Source organism: Melanostigma gelatinosum (assembly GCF_949748355.1).
Source record: "Melanostigma gelatinosum genome assembly, chromosome: 16".
Lineage (NCBI taxonomy): Eukaryota > Metazoa > Chordata > Actinopteri > Perciformes > Zoarcidae > Melanostigma > Melanostigma gelatinosum.
Window position 1 is genome coordinate 2,770,664 of NC_136649.1, and position 15,690 is coordinate 2,786,353.

The 15,690-nt window shown below is 43.8% G+C and overlaps 1 protein-coding gene across 2 annotated transcripts in view; it reads right to left on the reverse strand.

Moving 5' to 3' along the window:
* The window catches only part of daam2 (dishevelled associated activator of morphogenesis 2), a 120,021-nt gene that overhangs the window by 13,899 nt on the left and 90,432 nt on the right, over positions 1-15,690 (reverse strand). For both annotated transcript variants that reach the window (XM_079286620.1, XM_079286619.1), the window contains exons 8-20: positions 14,948-15,051; positions 14,726-14,792; positions 14,481-14,598; positions 14,234-14,372; positions 11,635-11,693; positions 8,045-8,229; positions 7,090-7,368; positions 6,756-6,863; positions 4,650-4,679; positions 2,973-3,079; positions 2,104-2,188; positions 1,205-1,311; positions 186-274 (exon numbers count right to left, since the gene is read on the reverse strand). In XM_079286620.1, coding sequence (XP_079142746.1) covers positions 186-274; positions 1,205-1,311; positions 2,104-2,188; positions 2,973-3,079; positions 4,650-4,679; positions 6,756-6,863; positions 7,090-7,368; positions 8,045-8,229; positions 11,635-11,693; positions 14,234-14,372; positions 14,481-14,598; positions 14,726-14,792; positions 14,948-15,051 — 1,477 coding nt within the window. The remainder of the gene's footprint in view (positions 1-185; positions 275-1,204; positions 1,312-2,103; positions 2,189-2,972; positions 3,080-4,649; positions 4,680-6,755; positions 6,864-7,089; positions 7,369-8,044; positions 8,230-11,634; positions 11,694-14,233; positions 14,373-14,480; positions 14,599-14,725; positions 14,793-14,947; positions 15,052-15,690) is intronic.

Here is a 15,690-nt window from a genome sequence, read left to right on the forward strand (position 1 = left end):
TGATTGTGTTTTTAATAGTTTCTGGACAACAATGGAGCTCTGTGGCACAGAGGAAGAGGACATATCAGGCTTCAGCAGACAATACTTGTTATTGTCATCAATTTCTTTGTTGACAGAAAGAGAAACATAGAATAGTGCCGGCCTTATTTAAGCGTTTTAGTGGCCTCTGATGAGTTTGTCCTTACCTTCAACCTTAGGCTTGGTTTCCGCCAGACGCTCTGCAAACTTCTTCTTGAAGAACAGAGCCTGCAGTCTCTGCTGGTAGTGGTCAATTCTGATGAAGGGAGGAAAGAGATAAAAGGAAAAGACAGAAAAAACAGAAAGGGAAGTGAGTCACATTTGTGTCCAGGGGAGTGTAAGTTGAAAGCTAGAAGTCCCCCAAGCATACAAAACTCCCTCTCTCAGTTTTCACAGGCCTTTTATCATCTAATAGGCTCCCATCAAGTTGGAGAGTTGAAAAATGGGTTGTGTTAAATTTGCCAAAAAGTACTTTGGGAGGGAGTGGGAATTTCAAAGACGGACCAGGGATATTAAATGGTGAAAAAAGAAAGGAAAAAGGAAACAACTAAATCCCAGATGTATTCCTGGGACCAGGGAGACGCGGTCAAAAGGAAACAAAGTAGACAGGGTAATATTTCACTGAAGGAAATGAAAAGGTTTAATTATCTTGAACAAATAGCGCAGATTCTGAGAAAGGATGGAATGCAGAAAAAAAACCTCTGATGTGACGGGAGTCGTCAAAGGGCAGCCATGACTTCTTTTTACAGCTAAATGATGAATCCATCACCCTGACGTGTTTGAGGCTTGTTCTTGATCGCAGCCTCACCGTGCTGCTTCAAAAGCTTATTCTTCTCCACCAGACGTCGTGCGTTGTAATATTTTAAGATCTATTTGTGGTTGAGTGGCTGATGTCTTGATTCTGTACAAAATCTGCACGTTGTTCACTTTGGAAAATGTTCAGATTCTGTCAGTCAGATACAAACATAGCACATCTGTTTTATAACAGAGACAATGACTTGTGTGCAACTGATCATCACCATATCTCCCAAGTTTAACTACATGAACGTTAACCAGCCGTGCAAATTGCAAATCTTTGCTTTGCAGGTGGTTTGGCTGCAGACGACAGCAATCAGACAGCCAACACACCAATGCTGTGACCTGAAGTTGTGTTACCCGTGTTGTACAATAATGCAATGCCGTGTACCTGCTCATTTCAAAGAGGAAGCGATCGGCCCGGGCCATCCTGTCCAGCTCATGTTTGTGCTCCTCCAACAGATCAATGTCACTTTTCTCTGGGACAAACTTCAGCAGCTGCAAAGACGCAAGGATAACAACATTAGTCGACATGTCTGTGGAGCAAACTGAAATGCATAGTGTCTAACCCTAACCGTGTCTGAAAAGTGAAGCCAATGTGGCAGTGCCTTCAACTTGCATTCTCTCTAATGGCCATCAGGGGGCGACTCCTTGCAAAAATAACTCAGATTGTATAGAAGTCTATGAGAAAATGACCCTACTAGTAAAATAGACCATATAGCAGGCTATACTTTAGGGCGAGGCTACCTTGTGATTGACAGGTCGCTACAACGGCGTGTTTTCGTCTTAGAACTTAACCTAAGACACAGCGTCTTACACAGCGTCTTCAGGCCAAAAGCCTAGATAGTGATGACTTCAACATGGCAGTCCACACACAATGTGTGACGTCTCCGTGACTACGTCACCTTCTTATTTACAGTCTGTGGTTTAACTTTAGCTGTGTGGTTTGTTAATCTCTCTGAAACTGTATCCATGTAAAATTACACACTGAAATAAACTGAAAAGACCCAGGGCCCTTGAACATCTCAAAATTGTAACTTTCTGCTTCTTTATCAAAAAATGACTGAAATCTATTATATATATATAACATCACTTTGTCTGGGCCAAGTGCTGACTAGGAAAAGTACCGGTACATCAAACCTTTTTGAAGAAACAACAGAACATCAATTTTTCTTTCCCAATCAGTCAAATCCATACACATTGTCTTTACCTATCCAAACAGTGGTAGTCGACTTGATGAGCTCTGCTACTACACCGCTGTCATAGTACGCGATCATCCATCAACCTCACCTGTTCCAGCATATCTTTGGCCAGCTCTTCCCTCTCATCCATCTCCAGGATGGCCCTCTTGATCTCTTCATTGCTCATTTTTAACCTGCAGTTGAAGAACATTTAGTTAAATTCCATTCATCGAATGTCATTATTTGCCACATCACAAACACACGACACAGAAAAAAACTGCAGCGGAATACTGCTCTGGACCAGAGTCAACCCCGGGAGCACTGCCAGCTGTTTGCAGTGCATCTGACAGTGTTAAGTGTGCCCGGGTTGTGATCAATAACAGCATTGTTAGTCCTCGCACCGAAGCCTTGAGCGACTGCTGACCCCATTTGGGTTTGTACCCTCGGGTCATTTGCTATTGACACGAGAGCAATCCAGGGACCATGCTGTCAGACAGAGACGGGTCTCGGGAAGTCTGTTTATTGATCCAAATTCTCTACAGGGCTTTGGATTGACACACAAACGGTTACCATATTGTTGAGGGGATTTGAATTGATTCCGGTTCTGATGTAGTAAGACTTGAACCCCCCTAGGGAGAGGGGGGAGGGGCATTTTATGTGTCTTAATCTACTTTATATGTGTAGATTGATAGTACTTGAATGTTTAAAAATAGACAAAAAACCAACTACTCCAGAGACAATGCTTTCTGTCTGTAATATGACTCAGCTTGCTCTCACCGTGGATGGTAGTTCAGTTACACTGGCAGATGTCCTGTGTCCCGTTACAGACATAAGAATCACCTGCCTCAAGCAGCTCCACCCAGAGTTACAGCTGTAGCCTCTGACCCAAAGGTCACCATAGCCGATGCTCAGGGGATCTCTTCACAATTACAATCCAACTAACGGTATAGTTAATAAGCATAATTAATAATTCCATACTTTGAGAGAAGGATGATGCAGTTCTGCGCACGTCTGCCGTCAATGACCGACAGCTCTTTGACCTTCCGCGTGCTGACGTATATGTCGTCCATAGAGCCGGTCTCCTTCTGCAGAAAGATGAAGACAGAGATCCAGATTAACTTTGCAACACAGTTCCATCTAGAAGAGTGCTCACGTGAAATGCAAAGCCTCCTCCTCACATCTGTTTGACTTCTTTATCTGGTCGAGAGATGACATGACCTCTTCTAAGCATTTAACAATGTGTACATTTGGAGCAGATATATATATATATATATATATATATATATATATATATATATATATATATATATATATATATATATATATATATATAGAGAGAGAGAGAGAGAGAGAGAGAGAGAGAGAGAGAGAGAGAGAGAGAGAGAGATCTATATAGATCTCTCTCTCTCTCTCTCTCTCTCTCTCTCTCTCTCTCTCTCTCTCTCTCTCTCTCTCTCTCTCTCTCTCTCTCTCTCTCTCTCTCTCTCTCTCTCTCTCTCTCTCTCTCTCTCTCTCTCTCTCTCTCTCTCTCTCTCTCTCTCTCTCTCTCTCTCTCTCTCTCTCTCTCTCTCTATATATATATATATATATATATATATATATATATATATATATATATATATATATATATATATATATATATATATATATAAAAAAAGAATGTTTCATCACTGCCAATATCAAGCAAAGACTAAAAGGTTGCACTCGAGCCAAATACAGTACCGTAGTTGGCCTGACCTGCTTTTGCAGTCAGTGATGCATCAGTTCTCAAAGTCGTAATGCACGTCTCATTAAAACTATGACGCCTGGACTGAGTGGTATGGAAACATATCCAAGAAATGCAGTGGAAAAAAAAACAGGAGACACAAATTCATACCAGGCAAAAAATAGAAAGTATGTCCTGTGAGAGGAGTTTTTTATTTGGTGAGTCACCACTGCAAACACAACGCAGGCCGGCCTATAAAGCTCTCGGAGGAACAGGAAACACTGTGCAACTCTCGGTTCGGGCCAGTCAGATAGTTCTGTGAGCTTCACGCTAATGTAGCATTAAAAACTCCACTGGGAGAATGAATACATGTCTGAGAAAACCAGGTGGGGGCTGTGTGTTAAACACATTCTATTTATGGTGCGAGCCGGTTTCTCCGCAGTCTTTTCTGCGGTTGCCGGCTGTGACGTGTGTGAAACAGATGCAGCTTGTAAAGAGAGAGTCATTTTTCCATGCCTGCGTTGACCCATGAGGCCTAGCACCGGACAGAGGTGTGGCACCGGTAGGGCCCACACACTAAAGGCAGGTTTTTTCAAAATGCAGTTTTGCTACCTTGTGCATAGCATGCAGACTCAACCCAAGTGTAACTGGAGACTAGCCCCTTCATATTTTATAACTAGCCAGATATCTTAATGCGTCATCCACACACTCTTGTCACGGTGCAAGAAAGCACATCAATTTGGTAATGATCAACACCAGCAATGACAGTCATTTGCATTCAGTTTGTAGATTAAAAAACACACCTAAACCAGACCAGAGACGAGTCACATAACACACTCATTACAGGAGGAGCTGGCCTCCCCGGCCGTCTGCTGCATGGCAGAGGAGAAGGTGATAGAGCAGTGGAGGGAGGGGACCATGAGGTAAAGATGCTGGACCTCTTGACTCACCTGCTTGAAGGATTGGTTAGTGAGCAGGTCCTGCCCAGGCAGTTGGGAGAATGCAGAAAGACACACACAAAAAAAAAGTAATTGAAAACACATGCAAAGATCAGCACTTCAAGCAGAGGAAAATAAGGTGGTGACTAGAGCAGAGAACTACAACTATGCACGCTAACAAGCCGAAGCTGGGAAGCCTTCTTTGAGCGCACAACGTTAATAATCGGCTGACCGAGTCATCAGGGGCTCATGAAGTCGATGTTGAAAAGTCTGAAATATATCTGCATTGGTGCAAGTTTTTTAAACTGTGCTCTATTTTGGTTTCTGTGTTCTTAAGGAGGTCACGATTGCTGTAGCGCGTTCTTTTGATTGCATCTACATTTGCCTTGACATGGAAAAACAAGAAAATGAAAAATGAAGTGTGGTAAGGAATCCTACAGAGGGCGAATGTAAACAAAAGGCCAATGACAAGCTTTTTTTTTTTAAAGAAAAAGCAATTATGCCATGTATAAACATCGCAACGTTGAATTGAATGGAACCTCGCTCTCTGCCAAATCTCTCTCACCGAGTTGTCAAAGCCAGTCGGGCCTCAGGTTTTATTATGTGGCTATATCCATAGAGATCGCTGTTTAACTGTCGGTCGGTGCCAATACAAACCTATTCGATATAAATAAATAAATACACACAGTAAACCACTGTCAGCAACAGCCTCAAATGACCCATTGCTCTTTAATAAAAGCCTGAAAGTGGCAGTAAAATACCATGTAAAGCATTTCAACAATGGTGACGCCTCTACAGAGACTTCACCAAGCACCGCTCCTCCATTGAGCCTTTGATTTAAACTGTGATGCCGAGAAACTCATTAGAGCGTATCGACATTCCACTGAAACCCATTTCACCCAGTAAAATATAAAAATGTATGCACACAATATTCTATCATATGGCAAGTGGTGTGTAATTAGTTTGTAGCATAGTGGGAAGTAATTGCTATGTATGGTATCGCCCCAGGGGCCTGCATACTGCAATTACCCTGTTACATAGTTAGTCCCTGGAAAAAGAACCTTTCCTGCGTCGTGACTCCAGTGGTGTTTCCTCCGTGTTGCCCTGATCCATCAGCCCGTGAAGACCCCAGTCGGTAACCCAGTTCTCACACTAACGCTCTGCAGATACTCGGGCAAAGCTCGAGCTCTGTGGCATTTCTTTTTTTTACAATAAGGCATTCAGCAGTGAGCAGCTGCTCGTGTTGGCCTGGAGCTGGACCCTTGGCACTCTCAAGAATCCTCTTACGACATCCCACCCCACAGCCCATCACACATGCACTCTTGCGCACACAGACATGTTAAAGAATGGCAGAATTCTGATTTCACTTGCGTCCATATGTTTAAAGGGACAGTGTGTAGGGTTTAGTGAAATCGAAATGAGGTTGCAGACAGCAACCGACTGCTCACTTTTCCAAGACTGTGGTTACGTAAGCCGCCGAGTGCAAAACAGTGGTAACGTTGTTCGCCTCAGAGGCCTTCCACACCATAACAACACTACTTCAGGAACAACAGAAGACGGTGGCTGGTGGTGCCATACAGTGGCGGGCCGTGCATTTTATACCTGGGCCTTCACTGCTGGTCCTGCAGCTGAAATACCACCTTATAACCAGTGTATTTAAGAAAAAATATTAAATTATAAAATATATATATATATATTTTAAATATATATATATATATTTTAAATATATATATAGCTTTGTGATTCTGTTTAGGCCAGCAGAGAAGGCCTTGCAGGCCCTGACGGCCCGCCACTGGTGCCATGGTTTTGCACTCTGCAGCTCACGATACTGCAGTTTCACGAGTGTGTCAGAGAACTACGGTGGCCTTCAGGTAATGTGAAAATGTGAAAAGCTCCCTCGTAACATTCCTACAGCAGCCCAGTTAGTTAAGATATGAAGGGCTCATTCTAAGCTCATAAAAACGCAACGATTCTTAGTTTCAGGTAACAGTTATGAATATCATATTCCATTTCTGCTAATAGATCCCCCGAAATGCTACACACTGGCCCTTTAATGCCAATCGCCAAAATAAACACACACACACGCACACACACACCGAACTGCTGAATAATCCAAACCTGCTGTCTCTGATAGGCTGAAAACATCTTCTCGATGTCCTTGAGGTCAAGAATCTTGAAAGCTCTCAGGTCGTCGATGTCATTCCAGATGGTGCTGTTGATCACATTCTGAAAAAGGGGTAAAGGCATATAAGGGATTAATATTAAAAAAACAGACTGAACAGGTACTACTTCTAAATTTTCTTCTGTGTTACTTTAGATCAGGGATAAAATGATGCTAACATCAGCTAACTGACCATAGACTATATCGCCATCTTATCTTAAAATTTAATTCAGTTTCAATATTTTCACCCGACGTGGTCTGGCAAAGCGGATGTTCTCATCGCCCTCTCACCTCTCCTAGTTTGGCCCAGTTGAAGGACTTGAGTGGATGTGATGGCTGAGGGATGGACTTGGAGCGCATGCTGGCCACCGAGTTGAATGAAGAGGGAATGGGAGGAGGGGCTCCCAGTGGAGGAGGCGGTGCACCGGGTGGGGGAGGAGGTGGCGGAGGAGGCGGGCAGCTGAACGGTAGCGGAGGAGGAGGCGGAGGAAAGCCACCCATCATAGGTGGTGGAGGCGGAGCCATGGGGCCGCCGGGAGTAGGAGAAGGCGGGAAAGAAACACTGATGCCCTATTGGTGGAGAGACGTAAAGAAGAGATAAAGTTATCATGAATAACACTCAAGTGCATTCAGTAATGCTCTGACATTTTTGATAAAATGCTTATTTGTTGCCTAACCGAGTTAGATAAAGAATATATAAGCAATTTAAAGCAAAACTAGCTGAGAGCAGGAAGAAATAGCTAGCAAGTAAAAAACAGCTCCAAAACAGTCTTACTTATGTTATAAGTTGTCAGCTAGCAAACTAGCCAACAATAGCTGGCTATCAAAGTTTTCTTAAAAAAAAAAAAAAAAAGTATAGATAGCAACTTTACAGCGACTGAGGACTTCAGTTCCTCGGCCCAGCTGTTGAGCTACAGTGTCTTGTTTTTATGAAGGCAACATCGACTGTTTCCTATTGTTCGTGGTAAGCTACACCTACCGTGAAACCGATCTCTGCAGCAAATGCATTGTGACAACATAAATATCGGTCTTGTCGAATATGTCGTGAGAAACCTTGTTTTTGTAGCATTGTTTATTAGGGTGATTATTCTTCACCAGAATTGTAGAAAAGTGTTTTTTTGTTTCAAGAAAATTGTCCATTAAAAATTATCAAACACCTAGCAATCAGCTACGCGCTAACAGAGCAGCATATCACGACTCACTGTGCGTCATATTGTGTAAATTATTCAAAAGCAGCTCTGCTCACAGAAACGTCATTAATGCGCGAGGACAGGTCCTGGACTTGCTCCCTGGCTGAGCGCAGCTCCACTCCCTCGCGCTGGAGTTTGTCCTTCATCTTGTTCAAAGTCTTCATCATGTCCTCCTTCTCCTGGGTCTTGGTCTCGCACTCTCGTTCCTTCCGCTCTAGTTTACCCAGCAGCTCGACGTGATCTAAAAGGGGACACAATGAGTGTGTTCAAAGCAGCTTGATTCTGATAATGAAATGCAAAAGGGGAAGAGCTACATACACTTGCGGCTCACTTGATCGCAGTGTGTGTCTGCCGAACTGCGAGGTAGTTTACATGTAAAGTCAATGCACAGACGCAAATGGTTGCGAATGACGCAAATTTCCACCGGGCTGAGCGAATGACGCTGGAAGCGGCCGTCATTCAGACGCAGTTGTGCGACTACGGAAAATATTATGAACCCAGACACGGGGGCGTTTGATTGTCCGACGTTTGAGGGACTTCCACAACAAGTATATAGCAGAACTAGTGGTTAGTTCAATGGTGGATGGCGGAAACGGTACTGTTTTTAGGGCGATAAGCCACGGAGATAAGCCCAGCCCCCTTTCAGGCGCGAATGACCGTGTGTGTGTGTGTGTGTGCGCGTGTGTGTGTTCCTTCCACGTGGTTGTTTGACCAAAACGTTGTTTACATGTAAAGTCAATGCACAGACGCGAATGGTTGCGAATGACGCGAATTTCTGTCGGGCAGCGCGAATGACGCTGGAAGCGGCCGTCATTCAGACGCAGTTGTGCGACTACGGATAATATTATGAACACAGACACACCGGTGGTTATCCCGGGGAAAGGTGCTGAATCGGGTTTTTGCAATGCGTGTGGAATTGGCCCTGTTTTTGCGAGAGCACCAACATTGTCACGCAGATTGCTTCGAAGATTCTGAGTTCATTCTCATCTTGGCGTACATGGCCGATATTTTCGATGCTCTCAATCGACAGATGCAGGGCGGTGGAGTCAACATCATCGAAGCGGAAGAAAACCTGAATGCGTTTTAAAAAAAACCTATCTTCATGGAAACGACGAACAGAGAATGACTACTTCGCAAACTTTCACCTGCTGGTAAGTAAGATCGAAGACGTGTCTGGAATTGGAGACATTTCTGTAGCTGGGGAGCTGAAGCAAGCGATTGCCATGCACTTAGATGTGCTCGCAAAGTCCCTCGACGGATACTTCCCCACCACACAGTCATATCCAGCATGGGTGAGACAGCCGTTCACGTTTAGTGTTGCGACAGCAGATGTCAACGATGAATGCCTCGACGAAATCATTGAACTTCAGCAGAGCCAGCTTCAACAGCAACTCTTCGGAACAACAACGCTCTCAACGTTTTGGTGTCACCAAATCGTACCATACCCTCGTATTGCCAAGAACGCCCTTGAGATACTCACACCGTTTGTTACAACGAGTCTTTGTGAGCAATCCTTTGAGGATGGTGGACATGAAAACTAAGAAAAGGAACAGACTTTGCTGCCAAAATGATATGAGAGTGGCCGCGCATTTCTGAACTTGTATCTGAAAGGCAACAGCAAAAGTCACATTGATTTGCAGTAAATATTCACTGAGTTATGTTTTTGTGTGAAATTCATGTTTTGTTGGTTTTGTTCTTTGCACAGTGATTTTGTGTGCAACTGATGCATGGTTCATTTTGTGCACTAATAAAATATATACCTATGTTTTGAAGAAATCATATTTTATTTTTCCAATTACGAAGGGTTCGGTGAATGCACTGATGAAGCTCGGCGGGTTCAGTACCTCCAATAAGGTTAAGAACCACTGCTCTAGACTCCGCCATCTTTGCTTGTAGGCTCACACGCCCCCTTTTTAGATTACCCATCACTGTTTGAGTAAGCCCCCACCCCCTTTTTCGTTTCCACACACACGCACACACACACACACACACACACACACACACACACACACACACACACACACACACACACACACACACACACACACACACACACACACACACACACACACACACACACACACACACACACACACACACACCCTTACCCCACTTTATTCATTTGACTTTAGGTATTAGACACATAATTGTATGATAGGGCTTGTTGATTTTGATATTACTTGATCTGATCATTTATTATTTTGATTTAATAAACTGTTATATTTTAAAGAGCAGTCGTCTGTGATTACTTGTGCATATGTGTGTAATAATAACTGGATGTAGTGGCCTGTGCTCGAACTTAAACCTTCACTCTCACTCCAAACGTGTAATAGTATTCAGACTGTTAATATCGTGAGTGAACACTAATTATGAGACTTAGTTTATAGTTTGGTTATTGGTCCCTGTCCGCAGGGTGGTGCCCCGTTCTTATTAGTAATTACTAATTAACTTATTGATGTTAATAACTCCATTGATGTTGATAGTTTAGTTTCATATTTGCTGATAACCAAACACGCTCCTCTACGTTCCCAACACAGGTAAGTAAAACACTTTTGTGATGTCCTCAGGTCTTGAAGTCCTCTTCGAAAGTACACAACATGCTTATCTTTGAGAGAAGGGTGTTTTGTTTCCAAATGCCGCTTCAATTTTGACGGCTTCATGCTTTCTTGTGCCAGAATCTCGCTGCAGAAAACTTCCCTCTTTTGTCCTTAATGTAAGAAAGTCCAGATCACATGTAGTCGGTGTCGTACTTGTGTTTCGCTCAATTAGCAGATGAAAACTTTGTGGGTGTTCTTCTATGCTGTGAAATAGCGGGTGTCTATTAGCATTACAAGGCATTAACGCCAAATACTGTTGAGTGTGAATAGACGGCACTCCGCTGCGTAAAAAAATCACCTTCAAAATAAAAGCACACCACTTTTTTTTTTCAGGCAAAGGCCCACGAGCCACTGAAAACAGGTCGCGACCCACCAGTTGAGGATCACTGCCCTAGTGGTTGAATGAAATGAAAATGTCAGGGTGTGTTACAGAATGCGATATCCACATATGCTGCAAATTTGGCTATTTTAGGACAAACTGTTGAGAAGTTATGTGTATTGATATATAAGCCACGCCTTTAAGAAGTTTATTGGTCCATATCTTGTAAACTCAAAGAGATATCAAAAAGCTTTTGATACCTTTTGATGATGTAGATCCAATAATAATCCAGATCAAATTTGGTAGCAATCGGACCCATCGTGTTGGAGGAGTTTGCAAAAATGTGTTTTTCACAAAATTCTAAATGGCGGAAAATCTAAGTCGGCGGAGTTTAGGGGTCTGAGAGGCAATTTTGAAGAGCTACCGGAGCTGGACATGTGTGTTGAATTTCAAGTAATTCAGACATACAGGCCGAGGGGCGTCGCCAGCCCAACTTCTAGGGGGCGCTAGAGTGCCATTTCTTTACACACAAATATGCAACCTATATCAAATGGCTATTTTTACCAGGCCTGACAAGTGTGCAACATTTGGTGAGTTTTTGAGGATGGCAAGTCCCCCAAATATGCGCTCGATGTACAATGTGTATTCGAATTTCAATAATGCACGATGCATTTTAATAATGCATTTTCTCTTTGGACCTGTAGAGTGCAGTGTGTCGAACAGGTCTTACCTTTCCTGAACTTCTCTGCCTGGTCGCGCCACTGCTTCACCTCGTTCTCGTTGACCAACCTGTGAACAGAGCGGACAAAAGTAAGCACAGGCAACAAGGAACAAACAAAAAAGAAACCACCGCTGGCATGTGGAGGTCGACTGCAGCCCAACAGAGTCAAGGCGGAACTTGTTGATGAAATTCAACCGTCAATCTTTCCTTTTTTGTGATAGGCATCTTGACTGGGTTGATGCAGTTTTACCCCTTTTTTAAGCTGCATGACAACATTAGTGCTAAAACAAATCCCGCAGGGCTGAAATCAGTTAAATTCAGTTCTCCGTTTGGGCAGCGGGTTCAGCGTGAAGGGGTGAAATAGGGGTTACGCTGATGTTCTGATATAAATGTGGGATCAACCGATATAAGAGATGAGGTAATTGGGAGGGGGGGGGGGCTGCACAGAGTTATCGATTAGAAACAGGAGAATGAAGGGAGATTTGCAAAGATGATCAAATGGCGCGTTTTGAGAAATTTATTTAGCAGAGAAAAGATTTGAAAAGTGAAAAACCTTGAGGATCGGTGGAAGCCGTGGCTAGAGTTGAAGGGAATAGACATGTTTCAGAGTATCAAACAGTGAAAAAGAAAGAATGAGAGTGTGTTGCGGTAGGACTGCCAACAAGGATACAGCAACTTCTCCGCAGTAACGATTTGCACTTAACTGCTTGTAATCAATGCACACAAAGCAAATGAATCATTAATCAGGTTTCTGTCCTCTTAACGCTGGTGTTAGTGAACAGGAGTGCCTGCACTTGATCACAAAGTCAGCACTGCTTTAATTACAGCGCGAGCAACGCTCCGTGGATCCAAGGCGCTAAAATGAAAAAAGACACAATCACTTTATTGTTCACAGGTCAAATAAATAACCTTTACGCAGCCGCAGGGGAATGTGATCTGCACAAGAGTGTTCATTTTAAAAAGTAGTGATGGTGACCGCAGATGATGGATGGCTTCGTCTCCCAGTTGTTTTAACAGTTGTTTTAATGCCCCCCCCCCCCCATCCTCCCGCCCAAGCGGCTACGGAACAAGACGTGCCGTGCCGTACGTTGTCGGGCCACCGGCACGCAGCCCAAAACAATGAGGAAATCTCAGTTTAATGCAAATCTTTCCAGGGCGCAATTTACTCCAGGAGAGTTTATGGAAACACAACGAGGCTTTGGCAGATATGTGGAGCGGATGGATCTGCAATGGATGGTAATGGACGCCCGGGGCTTAAGACATCGCGTCTCAGTTCGCTCTCCGCGCGCCACTGGAAAGAACTGCGCTCGAGTGAGCTGATTGCACAAACAGTAGTGGCTGAATTAGTGAACAAAGTGGGAGCGGGCAGGAGCCAAGGTTTACCACGCCACATGTTTTATGGGGCTCTCGCCCCCGCTGAGACGAAACACATTGGTCACTGATGTGAAGCCTGCTTTAGGGAGCAACCGAAAACAAAAAAAGTGGAGGCTGGAAAGAAAAAACGTCTAAAAGAGAAACTGAAATGAACTGTTAGGAGTGAAGACTGAGCCCTGAATGCCACCTACACACAAGAACAGATTGATTTTTGATTTCAGTGAAACCCAGACCACACATCCCCCAGCAAATGTGATCATTTGGAAACAGAAAGCACCTACATCCAAGTCATAATGCTAAAATGATTACGTCTCCCTGTTTTCTTCGTGAAGCCGTCACTGCTTGGCTGCACCTAAACATGGCTGACTTGGCCGGCCTGCCCCGCTTAATGCGATTAGAGCCCTTTTTTTCTTTTAATCTCCAGCTTCTGCTTTCATGCCAATTCACCATCGGTGCGTGGCTTCCTGCCGATTCTACCCCGCCAGCTTCACTTCACCTGACCCTCCTGTGCAATCACATTCTCCACTGCCGTCGCAATAGATCCACAGTAAAAAATATGACCAAGAGTGTTGAAACCGGTCTTATTGCACGTGTGAAAGCTGGTTTACTGTAAATGCGTCCTCGCAACAAAGCCCTGATGCAAATCTCCGCTGCTTCTCTGCCTTTCCAGCCTCAAACACTCTGATATCAACATGTGGACAACATGTGGCTTTATGTCAGACTCCATCTCTGATCATAGTTCGGAGAGATGCGTTGACCACAAGGATTTTCCAGAAATGAGAGCAGTGCGTTTACAGCTTCAGAGAATAAGAGGCTTTTAAAAAGGCCCGGAGCACTCGGGTGTATAGTGCGCTTACAGTAACTCCCTCTTATGTTATAAATCACAGCACAATGTTGGACGTACAGTAATATCCTACAGCCCTATTCTACCTGGGGACCGCTAGTTATTTGGAAGAATTGCGGAGGTCGCCCGTAATTTTAATTAATTAAAAGAAAAAAAATGACAATTCGCAAATGACATTTTTTGTTTACGCCATGTGATTTCTGCCTCTTTCCTGCTGGAGAAGTATGGAGGCTACGAGTAATATGGCTTTAGACTTAGAGTGTTTGTGTTATTCCTGACACCGTTACACACTCTTGTGAGTAGAAATGACACCGTCAGCAGGCAGGGGTTGTGAGTCTGCTCTTGTCCGACGCGTCATCTTCGGTCGAGGGCGGTGAGATCTCCACTTACATGCGAATGATGTTCTTCACGCTGAAGTTGTCCAGCGGGGCGGCGTCCGGGTCCTCTCCCTTGTCGTCCTGGAGGACTAACTGCTGGAGGATCCGGTCTAAGAGCTGCCAGTGCTGCAGGCTGCCACCGCCTCGTTTATCTGTGTAATGTTTGGAATATTATAGCTTTTCCAGTACCTCAAATTGACTTGTCCTTGAATTTGAGCATTAAGAAAGAAGGCCCAGAACAACTCCTTGTATGTACTCACAGGGCATCTGCAGGCAGTGCTGGAGGATGGAGATGAGGTTGGGGTAGGCGTCTGTGTGGCTCAGCTTCTTCTTGATCAGCTCGAACATGGCCCCGGCACTCTTAGTATCTACGTGGGTCTATCAAAAACAAAACAAAGGAATTTTGACCATTGCTCTGCTTGCCTTTTGATGATTTGAGCCACACAACCAAAGTAGTAAGATGAGGAAGCAGACTGGTGTCTATGAGGGATTTTAAGTTACTCACCGTATCAAACCTTTTGGACAACTCGGAGTCATCCTCATTCCGCACCATCTCAAAGAAGTCCAAATGCCTGGAGAAGGAGAAATAACAGTCTGAGTATTTACTGCACCCTCACTCCGGGTGACAAGGAAGGACAGTCAAATTTCAACAAAACACAAGGATGAAGTTCTTGTCAAAGAGGATGATCAATTATTAGCCGATTGCTCATTAGGGTCTCACTCTCACCGATCTAGAGTGGCGTTCTCGTGCTCCCGGAGCTTGTCGATTACCGGCTGGATGCCCAACATCAGGAACTCGTACCTCAGGTGGAGGCGGAACTCAAGGTTGTCCTAGAAATATAGAAGAACATAATCAATAAGAGAGGACTTCACAAATGGTGATCATGGCACATCATCTTTAGTTATCTAGCACGAACCTGGGAATCTGAACTCATCATTCCTAAGAACATTATTAGCACTTGAGAACTTACCGGAAGAAGTTTGTGATGAAAAAGGAACCATTAGACAGAGCTAGGCCATCTATTTGCCCTCGTTTACGTGTCTTTAGGCTGAGCTAAGCTAGCGAGCTGCTCACTGTTGCTTCACATTTACTGTAGAAACATGAGAGTGGTATCAGTTTTCTCATCCAACTCTCCAGCCACAGAGGGAATTAGTGTAATTCCTAAAAATCCTTTAAAGTTCCATATAGTAGAAAGTTAGACGACCATATCTTTTTTGATCATAAAGCAGGTCTAGGTATAAATACTGTGAAAGTATCAAAATGCACAAAGCCCACACAGAAGCATGCAGATATGTTCTAGTGGTAACCCAAAATAGAAGTATGAACATGAAAGGGAGCATTACATGTCCCCTTTAAGTTCACATATAACTTTTAACTGCAAGCAAACAGAAGCTTTTCAAACTGCGTCGAACAACAGACTTGGGATAAGTATTAACATTTTTCAGCTAATATGCTTTGTTAGCTACAAC